The 17,815-nt window shown below is 37.4% G+C and overlaps 1 protein-coding gene across 2 annotated transcripts in view; it reads right to left on the bottom strand.

Moving 5' to 3' along the window:
- PARG (poly(ADP-ribose) glycohydrolase) overlaps nucleotides 1–17,815 on the bottom strand; it is a 65,496-nt gene that overhangs the window by 43,632 nt on the left and 4,049 nt on the right. The window contains exons 3-7 of one of the 2 annotated variants that reach the window (XM_048074884.2): nucleotides 15,837–16,829; nucleotides 12,331–12,514; nucleotides 10,932–11,054; nucleotides 10,409–10,492; nucleotides 8,261–8,335 (exon numbers count right to left, since the gene is read on the bottom strand). In XM_048074884.2, the coding sequence (XP_047930841.1) occupies nucleotides 8,261–8,335; nucleotides 10,409–10,492; nucleotides 10,932–11,054; nucleotides 12,331–12,514; nucleotides 15,837–16,829 (1,459 nt within the window). Of the gene's footprint in view, nucleotides 1–8,260; nucleotides 8,336–10,408; nucleotides 10,493–10,931; nucleotides 11,055–12,330; nucleotides 12,518–15,836; nucleotides 16,830–17,815 lie in introns of both variants that reach the window. The other variant, XM_048074883.2, reaches the window with a different exon arrangement.

The raw sequence follows: 17,815 nt of genomic DNA, 5'->3' as shown, positions 1-17,815 counted from the left end.
CCAAACAATTATAAAAATGATTAATCAAAAAACCAGTCACCAGAACAATTTGGTCCTTTAAAATTCTTTCTGTTCCAATACCTCTGATTACAGCAATCATTTTCTTCCAGCAGGTCATTCAAACAACAAAACATACAGGAAAGACTGACATAGTTCTTAAGACCTGCTAGGAGTCAAGAATAGTGTAAAGCCTTATTAGAACCAAAAATCTCTTAGGATACACACATACTAAGCAGTAGTAGTTTTCTTAACAGTGTAATCCTTTTCAAAAAATGAAGGAAAATCCAGAGCTCAGTCATAATCCAACTACAGTCAAATCATCTTCAGATATCTTGAATTTATATATTCCTTCTTAGAAGAAAAGATGGAAATAATGTTTAAAAAAAGGAAGTATACTTTCCAAAAATTGTCCAGGTATTTTCTAAATTTTCTTAATCTTAAATTTAAGGTTATTTAATAAAGCTTAAGACCACAGGCTGAGGTTCTGTGGTTGTGAAATTTTGCAATTTCAATTTTTCAATAGAAATATTTACTTAAGAGCACATTTCTTAATTTCATTCTTAGCAGCTTAGTGATCTCAAAACACAAAGTAGAGAAGCAGCAGACAAACTGTCAGTAGAAAAATCAGAGGCGCAAATACTAAGTTCTCAAGCTTTTAATATGCTCCCTTTTACCTCAATTACTTATATCTGACATTTTCTAAAAGTAATGAGTTCATGCCAGATGCACTAGTATACTATGTGGCAACACACATTCAAATGGGAAACCGTACTTCCATCAAAACATACAGTAAACATCTTGTAGATTTTATCCCAGGTTGTACTAGTTGTATGCCACAATTCAGCATAACACACTTGCTACATTGTTGAGAGTAACATACCATGTTTCTCTTCCATTTCTTTGAATCATTCCCAAATACAAAGCATCAACTAATAGAAACAAGACTCCTTGTAGAGGAGACTCCTGCACCACTCATTAAGAACATCCTCCTATATTCTAGAAACTGTACAGAACATCTACAGTAGAAAAAAGTGGTAGCTTACGAAGTATGGGCACATTTCCATATGAATGTTGCTAAGCCAAAATTTAGACAGTAAGGATTTGTGCAAATGTAAGATAATTTGTAGTACAATGAAGATCTTCAATTTTTTCAAGAAAAGGAAATGAGCCTTTTGGAAGAACAAAACATCTGTAATATGGATGCATGACATTTGTAGAAAATATAAAAGACTATCTATACATTTATATTTATAAATTTGCCTACTTGTTACACGTTTATCTTTAATGAATATATCAACTTGATAAAGTTTATAAAATATTTATAGAAAATTTTAAAGAGTTATTGATCTTCTAGAAATTTACAGACTCTTGTGCATAAAAATAGATAACAATGAAGCCTTACGCCCTGACTGTTCCAGCCTTCCAAAAGGATCTAACATCCAGAAGAATGATCGTCATGTGAGTTTTAATGGAAAAAAGCAGGGAGAAGTAGGACTCCTTTTCTAATCCTGGTTCAAAATTAATTACAGTTGTAGTTTTAAGACAATGTTTTTTAATAGCCCATATCCTATAATCACGTAAAAGCACCAAGGGTGAAGAAAAATTACAATGCATTGCTTCAATGTGACAACTGACCTTGTTTTCCTCCTACATCGCTTTGCACCAGATTTTAGGATTAGCTGAAACTGTGCCATAAGGGAAAAACAAAACAAAACCCACATACCCACAACTTCTAATAGCCAGTTTTAAGGTTTAAACCAGCAACTCGTTGCTTATGTGGGAATCAAATATGTAGATCCCTGTCATTACACAGATTGATTGGCTTCAAACAGCTTTCCCAGAAGACAAAAAGACCACAAAATGTCCATAAATTTTCACTGCAAACATACACATGCTTTTTTGTACATCAAAACCCAAACCCAGCCACTGAAAACTGAGTATTATGTAGTGGAGAAAGAGAGCTTCTTTGTAGAGATAATGATAGTGTATTCCATTCAAGTCTTCCTACTTGCATCAAGTAGGCACAAGGGGTTTAAAGTTCTGCAGCACACCTAAAAAAACTATTTTTAAAAGGCATGAGCACCTGCAAGTGATGCTCACTTGAAGCGTCAACTAACATAACTATTTTGTCCTTTTAAAAGCAAGTAGCATATAGATTTCCATGTCTTTCTGTCAGCAGCATCTCATATTGGTGTTGCACCACAATGCAGGCTGAATGCCAAGGCCACTTCTGCCTCTCATCCTCAACCCAAAGCGAGAAGAATGTAAAAATGGACAAATGTCCATCATATCCCCAAACCTGTCTGACAGAGACGAAGAAAAGATGCCTAGCAAAGTCTAACAGCAAGCAATCAGCAGCACTCCCTCAACACACCACCATTACTTGTAGTAATCAGTGTTTAAAAAATGCCCAGAGACCACCACAGTATCTGTGTATATGCTAACAGGACCTCTGTACCAGGGATCTGTGCAAATCCTTTCAAAACCTGATGCAAACCCTTCGCATCTTCAACTTCCCCTGAGACAAGGAGTTCCACAGCTTTTTATGCAGTATCTAAGCAGATAATTCCTTTTGTCCATTTTTGAAATCCACACCTGCTAGGAATATTCGCGCAGTGTCCCTTAACTGTTGTACTAGAGGAATAAATGGTCCTTTCTTCTCAACTGTGTTATATTCCTTTAGGACACCACTGTCGTATCCATTCCTCACCTCTCTCTCACCTAAGATGAAAAATAAGAGTCCTAGACTATTTCAATGTTCCTCATATGGAAGCTATTGTGTATCTTTAATCCATTCCTGACTCCTCTCATTATATCTTCTCCGTTTCCCAGACACAAGCTTTCCACTAATAGGATCAAGCTCAAGGAGTCCAGACAAACAAAAATACAGATACAAGGTGAACATCTGTAAGAGACAGTATGACACATTTTTTCACATAACTCACAGAACTGAAATGAGAAGAGCCTATAACTTAGATAACACGCACGGTAAAATTATAAAGCATATTCCTTTGTTTTCTGACGCTACAAATAAGATGCAAGTGCCATAGTTATCCTCCAAGTTTCAAAGCACTTTAGAAGTCTGAAATTAAACAACGTGGACAATCAAAGCTCCCATTGTTGCTTCGTTGCCTGAAGAGTTCCTTTTCGAAACTTTAAGTACCTTTCCTGCATATTCTTCCAGTAGATTTGTTATTAAGTATTGCTGCTAAATCTCCCAAGTTTCAGATGGGACCCAATAATTCAATTTCATGCAGTTCTAGTGCAAAGGACAAAAACAAAACACGAGGCTGTTCACAGACGGGTTCATCTAAGAACAGTTCAGATTTTAATGATGACAGTGGTTCTATGTCATTAAGTTCCTGAAGCTTCACAACATAAGTGCTGTGGACTTAAGTTCTTGTACACTACACAACTAAAATGGATTTTTTTTTTTTTAAAAAAAGATCACCTACTAAGGAATTTAGGCACTATGTATACAAAGTCATGTAACTTTCAGGTTTAAAAACACTCCCCTGTTCCTGAAAGAACAGAACAAAAGTACGCCATAAGGGGAAGAACTCGTGAAACAGCCTTAGTAAGGATTATGCTTTTGCACTAAGAGACTTTAGAACAATGCAATAATAACAAAGAATGTCCAGAACAAGCAAGCCCTAACTAAAGCAGCAGGCCACATGATCATCTTAAATGATAGATTCTCTTTTTCCCTTTAAATAAAGTTGCTACTGCTAGAGATTAGTATAAGGCTTAAGTCCTGAACGATGACTTTTTATTTCCTGCACTCTGGAAAGAACAAAAGAGTTTGGACTTGCCTACAAGCGGAAGGGCCGACCTACAAGGGAAAACAACAACAAAAACAAACAAACAAAAAATAACCTACTATAGTACATAGCAGTGTAGATTACAAGATTGTCAATTTATTACGTGCTATCACCATTCATGGAAACAAAGCTCATCCACACACACATTGGTGTGGGTCTCAAGACAGCTGCATCCACAGCAGCTTCCTCACGTTCCCTTTTCTGCTTGCTGTTCATACTTTCTTCTCTGGTTTCTAGTTAATTTCTGGGAAAATAATGCACTTTCAAATGACAAGAATTTTGCAAGTAAGATGAAAAATGTTAGCACTAATAATTCTCACCCAGTAAGTAATAACTTGAATAAATCCTAAGCCTGTTTGCCAATATTAACAAACAGATGGAAGAACAAATCAATATGACTGTGCGGAAATTCCATAGAGGACAACAAAACTGTCAGATGTCTGAAGCAAATAAGCCACCGAGAGCTTGATGCACATTACTGATGGGTACTATGAACTTTTTGAAAGAAACAACAACAACAACAAAAAAAATACCACCAAGCCCCCAAATTTACTTCACTGTACAAACATGAATTCAAACATTAACTGGCACAGAAGTTTTTTGAAAATAGCATGAGGGCTCCCTCTTCTGACAAATCTTTGTAGGACTGGTCCACCTCTGTCAGGGTATGTATGCGTGTTTCGTTATTTTGTTTGTTTGTTTTTTGTGCTGAGAAGACTTCAGAAAGACTTCTGTTACATTTTAAACCCAAAATTTGAAGCACAAATAAGCAAAAGATGTCACAAAATCCAGTCTCACTGTTGTAGATAAGTTTATGCCTACAAGGTCAAAATGCCTAGTTTTCCATTTATGCCTCAAGACTGTAAATATACACAAACCTTTGGGATAAAGCTTGGCGAGAAAGGACAACGAACTGCATAAACATATCCAGCCAGAAACACATCAAAAGAAAAATAACCACTACTGTGCTGATACCTGACTTTTTTTTCTCCCAAACAACAGATCTTTCTGTAAAACAGTATTATTAAATAAAAGAAAGCTTTAGCCTGGTGCTGCTTGGGTATTTCAAAGCAATTAACTTATTGGCTTTATGTGACAAAGTTGAATTCGCTTGTGAAACTTGTCTCCACTGAATGAATTCATTATATTACATTTTGTTCTACAGACTCCTGATCCTACCAGCTATACAGAAGACCAAGTATGGTAGAGAATCATAAGAGGAGGAAAATACCCTTCCTCTTGTGTTTGAGTTCCAGGTCTAAAAAATGAGCTACCTTTGGAAGACTTCCATTAGCATACTGTCCAGAGCCATAAGGGGCCCACCTTGCAAAGTACGTGTTAGGAAAAGACAAAGATGCTCAGCTCTACACCACATGCTGGGGTTACCTCTGGATGCCAGGAACTGCACTGCAAGTATAGAGGATGGTGAGGGAGAGGGGCACTTGTTTTATTGCATATACATTTCTCCATCACCTTCAATGCACTACTGAACTCTTGTTGCCATCCAAGAACCATAGGTGTTGTGGTCAGCCCTATAGAGCAAGCGATGGCACAGGAACCAAGTAAAGCAATACAGTCTGCATGAAACCACCAGGCTTTCCTGGAAGCTTCCACCAAGCCACCCAACAAGTCTGACCATTCAAAAAAACTTCAGCAAGACAGAAAAGTCCACTTCAGGAGATTAAATCACTCTTTTACTAATTCAACATGACAGATTCAAAATTAAGTGCCTCTATATAGCACAGGACGACAAAAATCGTGAGCTGACCGCTCAAACACCATCAGTCTTACAGGGAAGAGCCCTTCTTTCTAGACCTTGCTCTACTCATGTCAATTTGTTTTTTGGTACTGAACATGCATTTTAGTACCAGACAGTGGAAAAAAACGTGACCCACACCTACACAGCAGAAAACCTGGGTCACACACACAGTATTTATTTCCCTTTAGTCGAGAAAGTTGAAAGTATTTCATCTTATAGAAAAACAAGTCCAAGAAACTGGTAATTACTATTATTAGACCAAAATTGATTTGAATCTCACAGGTAGGTTTTTAGAAGATTGCCTATTTTGTCTGTGTAACTTGGAAGGAAACTACTTAAAATATGAAACACAAAGCAAGAGAAAGCCACTGATATGAAAACTTTAATGGATTAATAGATGAGGTGAGCTGTGCCCAGAACTGGAATAAATAGCATCAAATGTGGCTTTATAATTCCTCAAACACAGTCCCATTAAAGTACTATCTCAACATAATGGCCCAAATGAGCCACTGAAATACACACCAATAGATTTGTGGACCCAGGTCCCTTCTAAATCAGGCGACAGAATTCTTGGATAAGAATGTATTAGGAGTTGACAGTGCCTAGGAATACAGATGTTTGAGGCTCATAGACCGTCTTATCTCTTTCCTTTAATACATATTTGCAACTATTTCCCACAACTCTTTATTGGGCTGTTCCACCCTTTGCCTGATTACTTGAGCCAGCTTTCTTTTCAAGCAAACCATTCAACTTCTGGTGAGCAAATATCGCCTGAAATGCTTTTCCTCTTCCCTTAAAACCGAGGGATAAAAAGGGATTAAAAAAAAAGAAAACACACGAGCCAATGGTAAGCCCTTAATCATTAGCTCCCAAATACAAGAACTCCAAAAGGCACACTCCACTACAGCTAGTGTATTCAGGGCATTTCCAGAGAGGATCTCACCTTCTCACTGAAAAGCTGCTCAGATAAGCAGACTGTAAATGCTTTGAAAGCAGATGCCTTATTGATTTACAAAGCTTGAAGAGTTCACACATCTCTTAATAATAGAGATTTTAAGCATCTTTCTGCATGTTTCCCCTCCACACATCCCCTTCACTAAACTCAATATATTCAACAAACAAAGCCAGGCTATGATTTTGCTCCTATAGATAAGGGGCCACTATTCTATAGTGCTTCACTGTTACTCATTTAATGTAGTGCTGCATGCTCTTCAAGTTAGTCTAAAATTCATGTTTTTAAACTGTTTTCCTCCTTTCATCGGGGAGCCTCAGAAGTAAATCACCATTCCCAGGTGACAGAAATTGCCTTTTCACTCTTGGTGAAAGATTTGATGCCCAACACATAGTTTATTTCCCTATTGCTCCTCTCTTCTCTGGAGACAGCTGATTTAACTTGCTCTCCCTGCCTGATGACCTCTGAATCTAATCACCTCTGTTTCTGAACTCCCAGATACATGACACAAAACCATCAAGACAAGCTCAGATGCATTCGTAGCAATATGGTGCAAATCTGACCATTCCTGAGAATATTTTTAAATATATCATTTTAAACAAAATGACATGCTTTAAAAACATTTTGTAGTAATTTAAATATGTATCCTTTGATAACACAAACACGAATAGTTAAAGGCCAACTGAACAAGCCAAGTTAACTTGGAGTAGTACAAGAGGCAACAGGAGCAAGAGAGGCCAAATGTCTACAATCTCTATCACTACAGTCTGTAAAACACGGAGGCAGCACTAAACTGGCAAGATGGAAATAGCCAGCAAACATGAGAGATACCACCAGCATTTCTGTAGCTACCTTCTGTCAGCAATAACACTGCATTGCATGCAAAACAAAACTCCTGCAAAATAGCAGTCCCTATCAGCAACAGAAAGAACAGTCCTCTAATCACATGAATAGAGCAGACATCTGTAATTAACAAATTCAATTCAAATCAAATTTAGTTTCCACTGAACCTAAATGCTACTTAGCAACCCCTTACCCAAAAAACAAGCACAGGTACACGTAACTCCTGAGCTGGAAAAAAATAATATGCTTTCTATTACATCTCATTTCATCTCCCGTACTGTATTAACTAGCCTAGTTTCTGATCATCAGTCAGGACATATATTAAAAGTAGCCCAACGTGCATTTGCCACCTGCTACTCATTTTTCTATTCCATTCTTTTCTGAGAAGCTAATACAAAATCATACAAACCACTGCAATCTTTCAAGAGTCTTCACAGTTTAAATTGATCATCCCAGCGTACAGCCAAATTTTAGTGCTAGACCACCAAAGCACAGTCTATACAAACATCACTGTAATGCAGCATTAAAGTTGTTTAAGAAAGTACAAAGCAACATTTTTTAAAACAAGAAACCATTACACTGGAAAAGTCAATACAACTGATTAATAAATACGGTTTCCATAAACAAAAAAGGCATTGCTCACCTTACCTTCAGTAACCTTAGTTGTTACCAACGCACCCAAATCAGCTGCTTATGATTTAAAATGAATCTAGTTCATAAAGTCTAATTACAATTTTAACTGAAGTTATCAGGCAAGTAACTATCCACTTAAATGACTGCAATACCTTTACTCTTGAAAAGGGAAAGGAAGCCAAAAGTATTATGACATGAAGACAAGTCATTTACATTTTGCCTTTCTTCCTATTTTCAATCAACATGGTTTACCTTGTCACAGAAGTCAGTAAGAGCTGTGAAGTCCCATTTCTTGGCATAAGCAACGTTGTATCTCAGTATAGCCTCCTATGGAAAGAGCACAACAAAATAAAGCAGAGAGACATTCAGTTAACAAAAGAAAAATAATTTTATTAATTTCCTTTTTGAAGAAATAGTACCATCTAGTGGATACAACCTGTCACAGAGCCTACCTAAATCCATGCAACTGTATTAATATGGTGCAGCTCTGAATGATACCGAACTCCTTATTTTAGGTCCAGCATTGAGCAAGCTACAGTCAGTAGTGCTCTGTGGTACATTTGCATATGCCTACAACACACAATATAAATACTCCACCCTCCCCAGAACTTGCTTTCTTTATAGAGGTAGAAAAAGCATCCCTCAGCAGTCTAGCAGAATTTTTACCAGTTTAGCAGACTAAAGAATCAGAACCACAACAAAATCAACTAGACCCTTCACAAGAACCAACTTTAAAAGGCTTTCAGGAAAAAAACATCAAATAAAACAAAACTAACAAAAGTAAATTTCACAAGTTGCTGCGGGACAGTAGTTATTCATTCAAAGTGTATCTGCAGCTTTTCTATAGTCTTCTTTGCCTTTCAGGTATAATCTGAATTACGTTATTTTTAGAAAAAAAACAAAAAAACACTAATAGCAATTCTAAGCTGCTACAAATTAAAATTCATTAATTCCTGATGGAAGAGCCAACAAGAACAATAAGATTTATCAACAGAACATTAGTCTCCAAAACTTGAAGATTTTTTCAGCAACTTGAATCGAGTATGCTGTTGTGAACAGTTATTTTTCAAACTCACTTTTCTGTGCATCACCCTACCTTCCTGGCTGCAGAACAAGCCTGCATGCTATATTTATCAACAAAGTAGTAGTTACCACTGGACAGCTTTGTACAGATTTATGGAGTAGAATTTGTTTTAACAAGAGCTAAGAAATTCAGTGGGAACACTTGAGAATCTGAACTTTTTTCCTAGACATTGTGTGCAAGCATATTGCATATACAGTACTTTGTTCTAAGCAGCATGGTAACAAGAAAACACATCAAGCAAGCCATAGAAACTCTCAGACAGAATTGCCTCTTTAACAGAGTAATAAAAGTCTTTTTTCCTTGATTAAATGCGATACAACAAAATGCCAAGATTTAAGAGTCAAGTATGAGCATCTAATATTGACAGCAGATGTCAGTATAAAGATTTCAGCAAGGGGCATTTTAACAATTCATTAGACAGATGAAAATTCAGAATTCTTTCTGCATCTGCATAGGGAACTGCAGAGCTAACAGGGATATTTAAATGCTCCGTCTCATGATCTAAGAAATGACAAGCCAACAGAGAATCTAACAGGAACTGAGAGCAGCTTCATCACAACCCAGTTTTCATGACGTCCTTGCCATTTACAAAAGATGTTTTTTCCATGAAGGGCTTTGTAGCTTCCACAATAAAGTAATTTCTCTGTAACTGACTGCTGAATAATTTCTAAATAAAATTACTGGTGGCAATTATTTATTCAATGTGTGTACTGCCTAGCACTCTGAGCAGTTGTTTTTCAAGCATCAAATAACCTGCAGAGCTCTTCAAAATAGAACTATATCAGAAGATGTGAAAACAGGTAGAGGAAGACAATAGATTCTAAACAACTAAGAGTACTATTTTTAAACCTTCAGTTTAATTCTTTTAATTAACCAGAGTCTCCTAACTGGGAAGGAAACAGATTACACACTGAAGTTCCAAAAACAGTGTGATAATCTTTTTATAATTAGTTGAGTTTAAAAAAGAAGCAAACAAAAAGCTAACACCACACACCTTAAGAGAATTAAACACGACCTCGATAATGCTGTTCAGCAGCTATTATATTTAGAGCAGCAGTACAGCAAAGCTGTTATTTAAGATATCTAAGATACCAGAGGTGATCACAGGGAGAGAATCAAAATGTTTCCCAGCTTCCACCTTTGAGTTTGTAGAATTTATTAGGAAATCCCTTGAACAGCAGAGATTGTTTATTTATTTATTTTTAATAACAAATATATAGGACTGAGCCAGACTTACTGACAACAGTACATAGAAAGACTTAAAGTACTTCTATAAGTTTATGCATATAGACCTGATTTCAAACTGACAAACTTACCTTCAAATCGTGGGAGCATGTAAATTTGTTAAGTAAGGCAGTTTGGATTAGTTCCCATCGACTTCCAGCAGTTCTATCTCCATTCTTTAAAACAAAAGCCCAAAATAAAGTCAGATGAAGTTATTCAAAACAGAATGATATATTTAGTAATAATTAACTTCCTCGCCACAAAATTTTAAGGGTTACTTCGTGAATTTCTTTAAAAATAAACAAAATATTTTGAGCATCTGTAAAGTACTTTTGCATCACGTTCATTCGTATTTGTTGGCATCCCAAAAAAAGCAAACATATATGCCATCACATAAAAGGGTTAAGTAAAACAAAAGAAAAAAAGGCTTCCCCTTTGTTTGAAACATCACAACCCAGAATTCAGCTTTTTCAGACCAGATGTTCATCTACTAGATCTTCCAGTTTCCATACACAGCTTGACAACCAAGCATGTGTGAAAATACAGTACACTGAAAACTTATCTATATGTAAGTCAGTTTTATTTTATTGCACTCCTGTAAGTGTTTTGACTTACCTCATCCTCTACAGGGTATAAATTTTGTTCTGAGCACGGCATTTTAACATGTTTGTTGTCCCACAAATCTTTGTAGTGAGTTGGGAAAGGTTTAGGCACCTCTCCTTCCCTCAGAAGATCTACCTAAAACACAGGAGGAGGAAGAAAAAAAAAAAAACAACTCAGGCTCTACTTTCAATTTTTTTTGTTAAATGGAAAAAATAAAGATCAGATATTTAGTTAAGAAAAAGCTCATCTACAACTGCCTCTTTTGGAATAGGGAAAGTTACAACAAGCTATTTGGTTAGAAAAATCCATCTTTCGCTCTGTTAAATCCACAGTAACATCAGACACAGCTCAAAGCCAAAGATGAACATGCAGTGAGAAATGAGTGGGAAAAATTCAGTATCTCCTTTCAGACTAGAGGTAAAAACTACAGAATCTTCAAGTTCCCCTCAAGTCTTACACTTGGTGAAAAGAATATCATTTGACCTCTTGATGCATAGTGAAATAAAGGTTATAAACGAAATTATTTTTATGTCCTATTTATCAGCTGAAGACTTCCTCATTTATAAAGAAGCACCTATATAGTTTCATGCAAATATTTCCCAAATACTTAAAATAAAGTTCCAAATGTAACCATTGCCATATATAGAAATCACATTCTTTAATCTGACATTGAAAAGAACGATAAATCATTACAGATGTAGTAATATTTCAAGTTTATTCCACATAGCATCAGAAATGTAAAAAAATAAGTGATGGGATGTTAAAGATCTAACCTGCTGTACAGCTTTCTGGCAGCACTGATTTTCTCGTTACTTGCATTTAAACCTAATGTGCTTTTCTTTTGTTTAGGATTCACCCATAACCTTACAGGTTACTGGTCACATTTTATTAAAAAAATAATTTGCATATTACTCCAAAGGAGTAAGACATATATGTCAGATCTGGCCTAAAATACAGTGATAAAATTGCTAGTAATTTGTCTTTTCTTCCTCTCTCTCCATATCTTGAACACTTCGAACCTTTTACATATCCTGAACCAAAACCAGAATTGTATTAAAATTAAAATATAACATAAAAGCGTTGAAGTATAAATTTTACTTGCAGACATATTTAAACTCCCACAGTTCTCAAATCGGACAAGGAAGTACACATGCACCTATGCAAAAGACAAATATTTGTCCCTAATAGTCTAGAGGCAGTAAAGCCCAAATTACACTTCTTTAGAGTCCCAATACCCTAAATTTATGCATCAAGAAGTCAATTTTCAGGAAAGTCAGTTGTCCCAGTATGCCCACAAGGAATGGCAAAGAAAGATTCCCACAACCTGCCAATACTGTGAGACTAACGTATGGCATTTCACGTTATTGAACAATTCTTTATGAAATTTGATTTCAGCACAGAAGTATCTTACTCTGATGGTTACTGTATGATTGGCTGAGGGTCTCAGGTGAGGAAGACGGGCCCCGCACATGGGCATTCTTCTCATCTCTTCAATTGGTGTCCCAAACCACTTCTTATTAGTTGGAAGAGGAGGTGGCACATATTTAGGAATCTTCCTTCCTGGCCTCTGGGGTTTGAATTCACACTTTTCTTTCCTGCTGTTAAAATAGAAATACATTGAAACATTTTATTTCCACTTCAGCCTTACATTTATAAACAAGTCAGTTTATTTGCTAGCCTTTGCTGTGACCCCAGGACAAACATTAGTCTTGGGAAAACTCCTACTGCTAACAGCCTCCTCCCTGACACATCCATGTACACGCTGCCCACCAAAACACTTTTCTCTACACACACCTTCCCTGAACTGCAGTAGGTTAGCAAGGCAGGTTTTTCCTCTAAAGAGCCATGCTCTTTCCCAGCAGGCTCTGTTTATCCACGTGCTCAATCATTATCTTATTCCTTAGCAGAGATCTCACCGGGCACAGATGACAGATCAGCATTTGCCAGGATCTCTTCTACACACTCTTCTCTAGAATACAGATGCACATACTCCCTCTTTAAACTAGTACCTACTCAATCACATTTTCTCACCAGGGTTGTGTTTTTCATGCCAACTATACTTGCAATAAGTGTTTAAATTTAAAAGTAACCTAACACAGGTGAACAAAATACCTTCAACAATCATAGATATTTCCACGGATCCAAGATATTTTGCTGAAGAAAATCTGAACCTGCTGAAAACCCATACGAAACATGCAAATGCCCAACAAACCACCTCTGTACCAACAAAAAAGAGACTCGTGTTACACACAGGCACAGAAAAAGAAGCAGACATTTTTCCCCCAATAACAGAACTAAAAGGAGGTCTATGATAGAAATAAAACTTGGATACAAGTAAGTTTATCAATATAATCATATTGATTGAGCATTTGATGCAGTAATGCTCTTGAAAAGCTGTGAAATGCATCAAAAATCTTATACCATAAGAGAGAATATGCCAGTTTCTTCTGTTGGTGTTTCTTTTTTGGTTTGTTGTTCTTTTTAGTTTAGTTTTTTTTTTTTTTTTAAGACAAAAATGAAACCTCTACCAATTCTGCTCGAATAGCATGGAACACATGCAATGGGTGCACTCATTTTCCTTTAAAGAAGATTCAAACACGAAAAAAAAGTCTGTGGAGCTAAGCATATAATCCACACAGTTTTGCTTAAAAAAAAAATCCTCTCTTTCTTCCTCATGTTTTGCTGTGGTATCAGAAAATATAACTACAGGGAAACCCTCTTAACTTACACCTTATTTCTGGAGAAGGCTGCTTTTAGATTACTGTTGTGTTTGAACGTACCTTTCTCAAATGCATGCCAAGTTTAGCAGCCTTGTAAACTGACACAGGAGACAAATATTACTTGGAAATTAACAAGAAGAGAAATGACAATCCATTACAAACTTGGTTCCCTTCCCCCAGCACAAACACCACCATCGCACAACATACAGCGGCACTCAGCATGTCGCACTGACCGTGCTAACTGCACGTCTGCCCAGCTTGCATTTCTCTCAACACTGCCCCTACGCTGTTCTCAGTGGACCTTCCTACTCTTCTCCCTCCTGGACAGCAACCACACAATTTGGCTGGACCAGCTAAGAGCCTCTTCACTGCAGCTATGACCATTCCTAGAGATCTGACTTTGCCTTAGCTGTATATCTGATGTGAAACCACATGTTTCTCATGCAAAAGATGAAGTTCTCAGAGCAAAATGCAAAACAAGATAAAAGCCTATACTTTGAGGTCCTGTTTACACCCCCTAAATTCCCCTTAGCAAACTTGCTCCACCCTTGGATAAAGATGTTGTCCAACCTGTTCGCTGTGTCTCTGCATATGCCAGCACCTTCAGGCACAGACAATGCCCCGACCCAGCCGATCACTTGCAAACGGCGCAGCCACATCGGTGTGATGCTTGGTACGGGCCTGCTGTGCGTATCTGACAGCCAAACAGCGACTCTGGCAGAGCGTTACCCACTACTGATACTTGTCCCATACACTTCTGCTTCTTCCTCCCCAAGTTAAGATCTCAGCTGTAGACCTTGTCTAACGAGGACTCATCTTTGGAGGAAAGCTTTAGTATTTTCTAATTGCCCTCTAAGCACTACGGACCATACCACTACTTTGCAAGGTTCTGCAAGGCACTTCGGTTTATAACCTTCATATCTTGATTAGACCCAGAACATCTCCACAGCCTCATCCTCTACCCAGTAATTATTCTGTAAAGCACTGTTAGGATTTCCATCTACCCACACAGCAAAAACTCCGTCAGTTTCCCTTCTCAAACGTGCAATTATGGCAACACACTACGTGCCTGCACAGACAACTGCAGGCCTGCCTCTTTCAACCTCCGCTGCTCTGTTACAACAGCCACTACTTAATTGAGTGAAAATAATATTCACTAATCCCCCCCCCCTTTAAACTTTATGACCACCTTTTCCATACTTTTCCAAAGTTTTCCATCCAACTTTCTACTTTTTGTTTTCCAAGTCCACCCCCAGCCTATTCATCTCTCAAGATTTACCAAACGCAAGCTCCTCCCAACAGGTAGCTACCCTCCAGTACCCTCCGGCTCAACTCCTTGAAAAGAATGGGCTCTGCTGCTACTCGCATCTGGAAGGAGCTCCCAACAAAGAGGTGCAAAGCTACCTTCTTGCCCTACCTTGGGACTTCAGAGACAGTTTACTGAGATAATTGTTTTTGGCACCAACGCACACTGTCCTTGTTTCCACTTTCTCTTTTGCTGTTTATTCACTTTCTCAGCTCCCTCTTGAACCTAAGCTCTTCAGGGCAGAGATTATCCTTTAGTCCTTATGGAACATCCAACATACAGAGTCCTGGGTCATGCTCAGGCTTCTATTGATGTAGTATCTAGTCACTAATCCTCCTCTCCACCAGATTATAAAGACCAAAAAACAACCACGTCATTACAACTTCTTTCAAAAATGAAATTTTTCATGTTCATCTCAATCAGAACATTAGTAGCACTGCTGCTTCAACAAAATTGATTCAGTAGTTTGACAGCAGAGATAAAAACTAAAGTAAAACTATAAAACATCAGTTTCCCTTAATGTTCTGAATGAAATAACGAATGCTAGAACTATGCTTTGTAAAGCAACCCTGAACCACCAGCTGTTTTCAAGCATCAAATCTCATGATCTTAAATCACTTCTTCGATAAAGAAAATCGCCTTCCTACAGTATCTTTAATTCCCAGTTTTAACAAATCTCTAATGATTTTAAAGAAAATTGCACTGGGCAAACATATCCTTTAAAAAAAATTAGTCCCATTAAAAATAAATCACTTCAAGCTGGCAGCAGAGCTGTCTTTATGTCTTAACATACATTTTGCAATACTCTTTACACAAGCCTCTGAAGTTTATCAAGAGAAAAGAAATTTTCAAGTGTGAATCAAACAGATGAAGAGGCAGACAGAATGCTACCTTTTTTCCTCAATTTTAGGTATCCTCATGAAGTGAGACGTGATTTTGGAGTCTTTCTTCGCACTTGGTTTTGCACCTTTGCATTCTGATGATGTAGCAGGAGAGATCCCAGGTGATTTTGTATGCAGATCGTCCTCTTTGAGGGAGTTATCTATTCCCTCAAAGCCTTCACAACCCTTGGCAGAAAATCGTGACTTCCTTGACTCCAGTTCAGCATCCCCATACTGAATTCTAAAAGACTTGTTTATGGATTTGGACATACTATTCTCTTCTCGCTCATCAAGAAATGGACTTGTTTCTTCATCAGCCTCTGAGCCATGACAGCTATTTTTAGAATTGTCTACATCCATTGGTGACTCTGGCTCACTTTCTTTCTCAAAAGCAGGTGAATCCCCTGAACTACTTTGGCATTTGCTCAGTTTCCCAGGACCCCCCAGATCAGGTACGCAAGCATCACAACCAGCGTCTGAAAGTGGGCTTTCTGGAACTACATCCCCTTCTTCCTGCTCACCCGTTAAACAGACCACATCGACAGAATTGCAACTCTTCGGCTTCTGCGAATTGCACGAAGCCACTTGTCCATCTATCTCAGTGTCTTTTGAAGAAAGTTTTGTATTTCCCATTTTCGAAGACCGGCCCGATGATAGCTTCCTCTGAGTCCAAGTATCACCGCTTTCTTCACAGCCTCTTTGAACCTGCTTGCCAGTTTTGTGCATCTGATCGATGTTGGCGTTTTTAAAGAGGTCTCCAGATTGCCCGACCTTCACAGTCTCTCTGTCCGAGATTGGATCTTTGTCCTCAGCCTCCCAGTTATACACGCTGCCTGTCTGAGGCAAGTTTACGTGCTTTGCACCAACTTCCACAGGTATTTTTTGATAATTTTGCTGACAAACATTCTCTAGCTTTTTCACATCGTGCTCACAGAAGTTTTCTTTTTTAATGGAAGTCATCTTGGTATTTGCTTCAGTATTGTTACTGATTTTGCTTTGTAAGCTGTGGAAGACAAGTAAAGGAATTTAATGTCTTATCTCCAAACGAAATTTTTTGTTTTTTGTTTTTTTTTAAAGGGAGTCGTTATAAGCATACAATAGGAAGTACAGAATTTCACCTATTACACCCTAAGTGAGCACTATCAGGACCCAACAAGTTTTACTGAAATGAAGAATGCCTATTTCCATTTAAAGGATCTAAAGGATGATAAATCAGTTGCTCACCCTAGTAATCTATTCCAGTCATTCAACATACTTGTTTTCAAATCAAATCAGTATTAAGTCTTTTTTGTTTGGTTGGTGTTTTTTTTTTTTTTTTTTTTTTAAGTATTTTCTCCAAATAAAAAGTTCAAAGTCATGATCCTCAACTTTATTTTTAATCAGCTAAATAGAGCAAGGGTAAGAACTGAATTTTGTAGCTATTCCCTCAGCACTACAAATTCATCTGCTAGAAAAGCAGGACACAGTAACCCACAGTCTCAACAATGTCATACTCCTTTCTTATTCTTATAAGCAACCTCTGCTTTTTATTCTGATTTTTGAAGATCTGTAATAGTATGGTATATTTAGATCTGAAAAGAAAACAATAAAAGACACATTAAATCAACTATTATTTTTAAAGAGAAAAATAACTTAATTTGTCCTGCACCAAGTCTTACACAAAGAATGGAAACAAATATGTCCTAACAATTTCAAGGGAAAATGCACTGAACTTCACATGATCCACTGAAACTTCTCGGGAAGGCACTGGAAAGTCATTTCACCTCTACGTGCTAATCTTTGTGTCTGCTGACTGACGAGGAGAAATATTAAGATGACATAGGAATATTAAAAAAAAATTGGCTAGTCTTGGTCAACATACCATTCCGAACAACACCTTCTCCTGAACATATTGTTACAGCATTTCATATGCAAACTAAGCATGTTAAACTTTGGTTATTGCCCAGTTTCCCCATCTACAATTAACAGGAAAATACATGATTATCACAC

This window comes from Anser cygnoides, chromosome 7, assembly GCF_040182565.1.
Source record: "Anser cygnoides isolate HZ-2024a breed goose chromosome 7, Taihu_goose_T2T_genome, whole genome shotgun sequence".
Classification (NCBI taxonomy): Eukaryota; Metazoa; Chordata; class Aves; order Anseriformes; family Anatidae; genus Anser; species Anser cygnoides.
The sequence above is the reverse complement of the archived record's forward strand: the minus strand, read 5'-3'. Positions and strand labels throughout refer to the sequence as shown.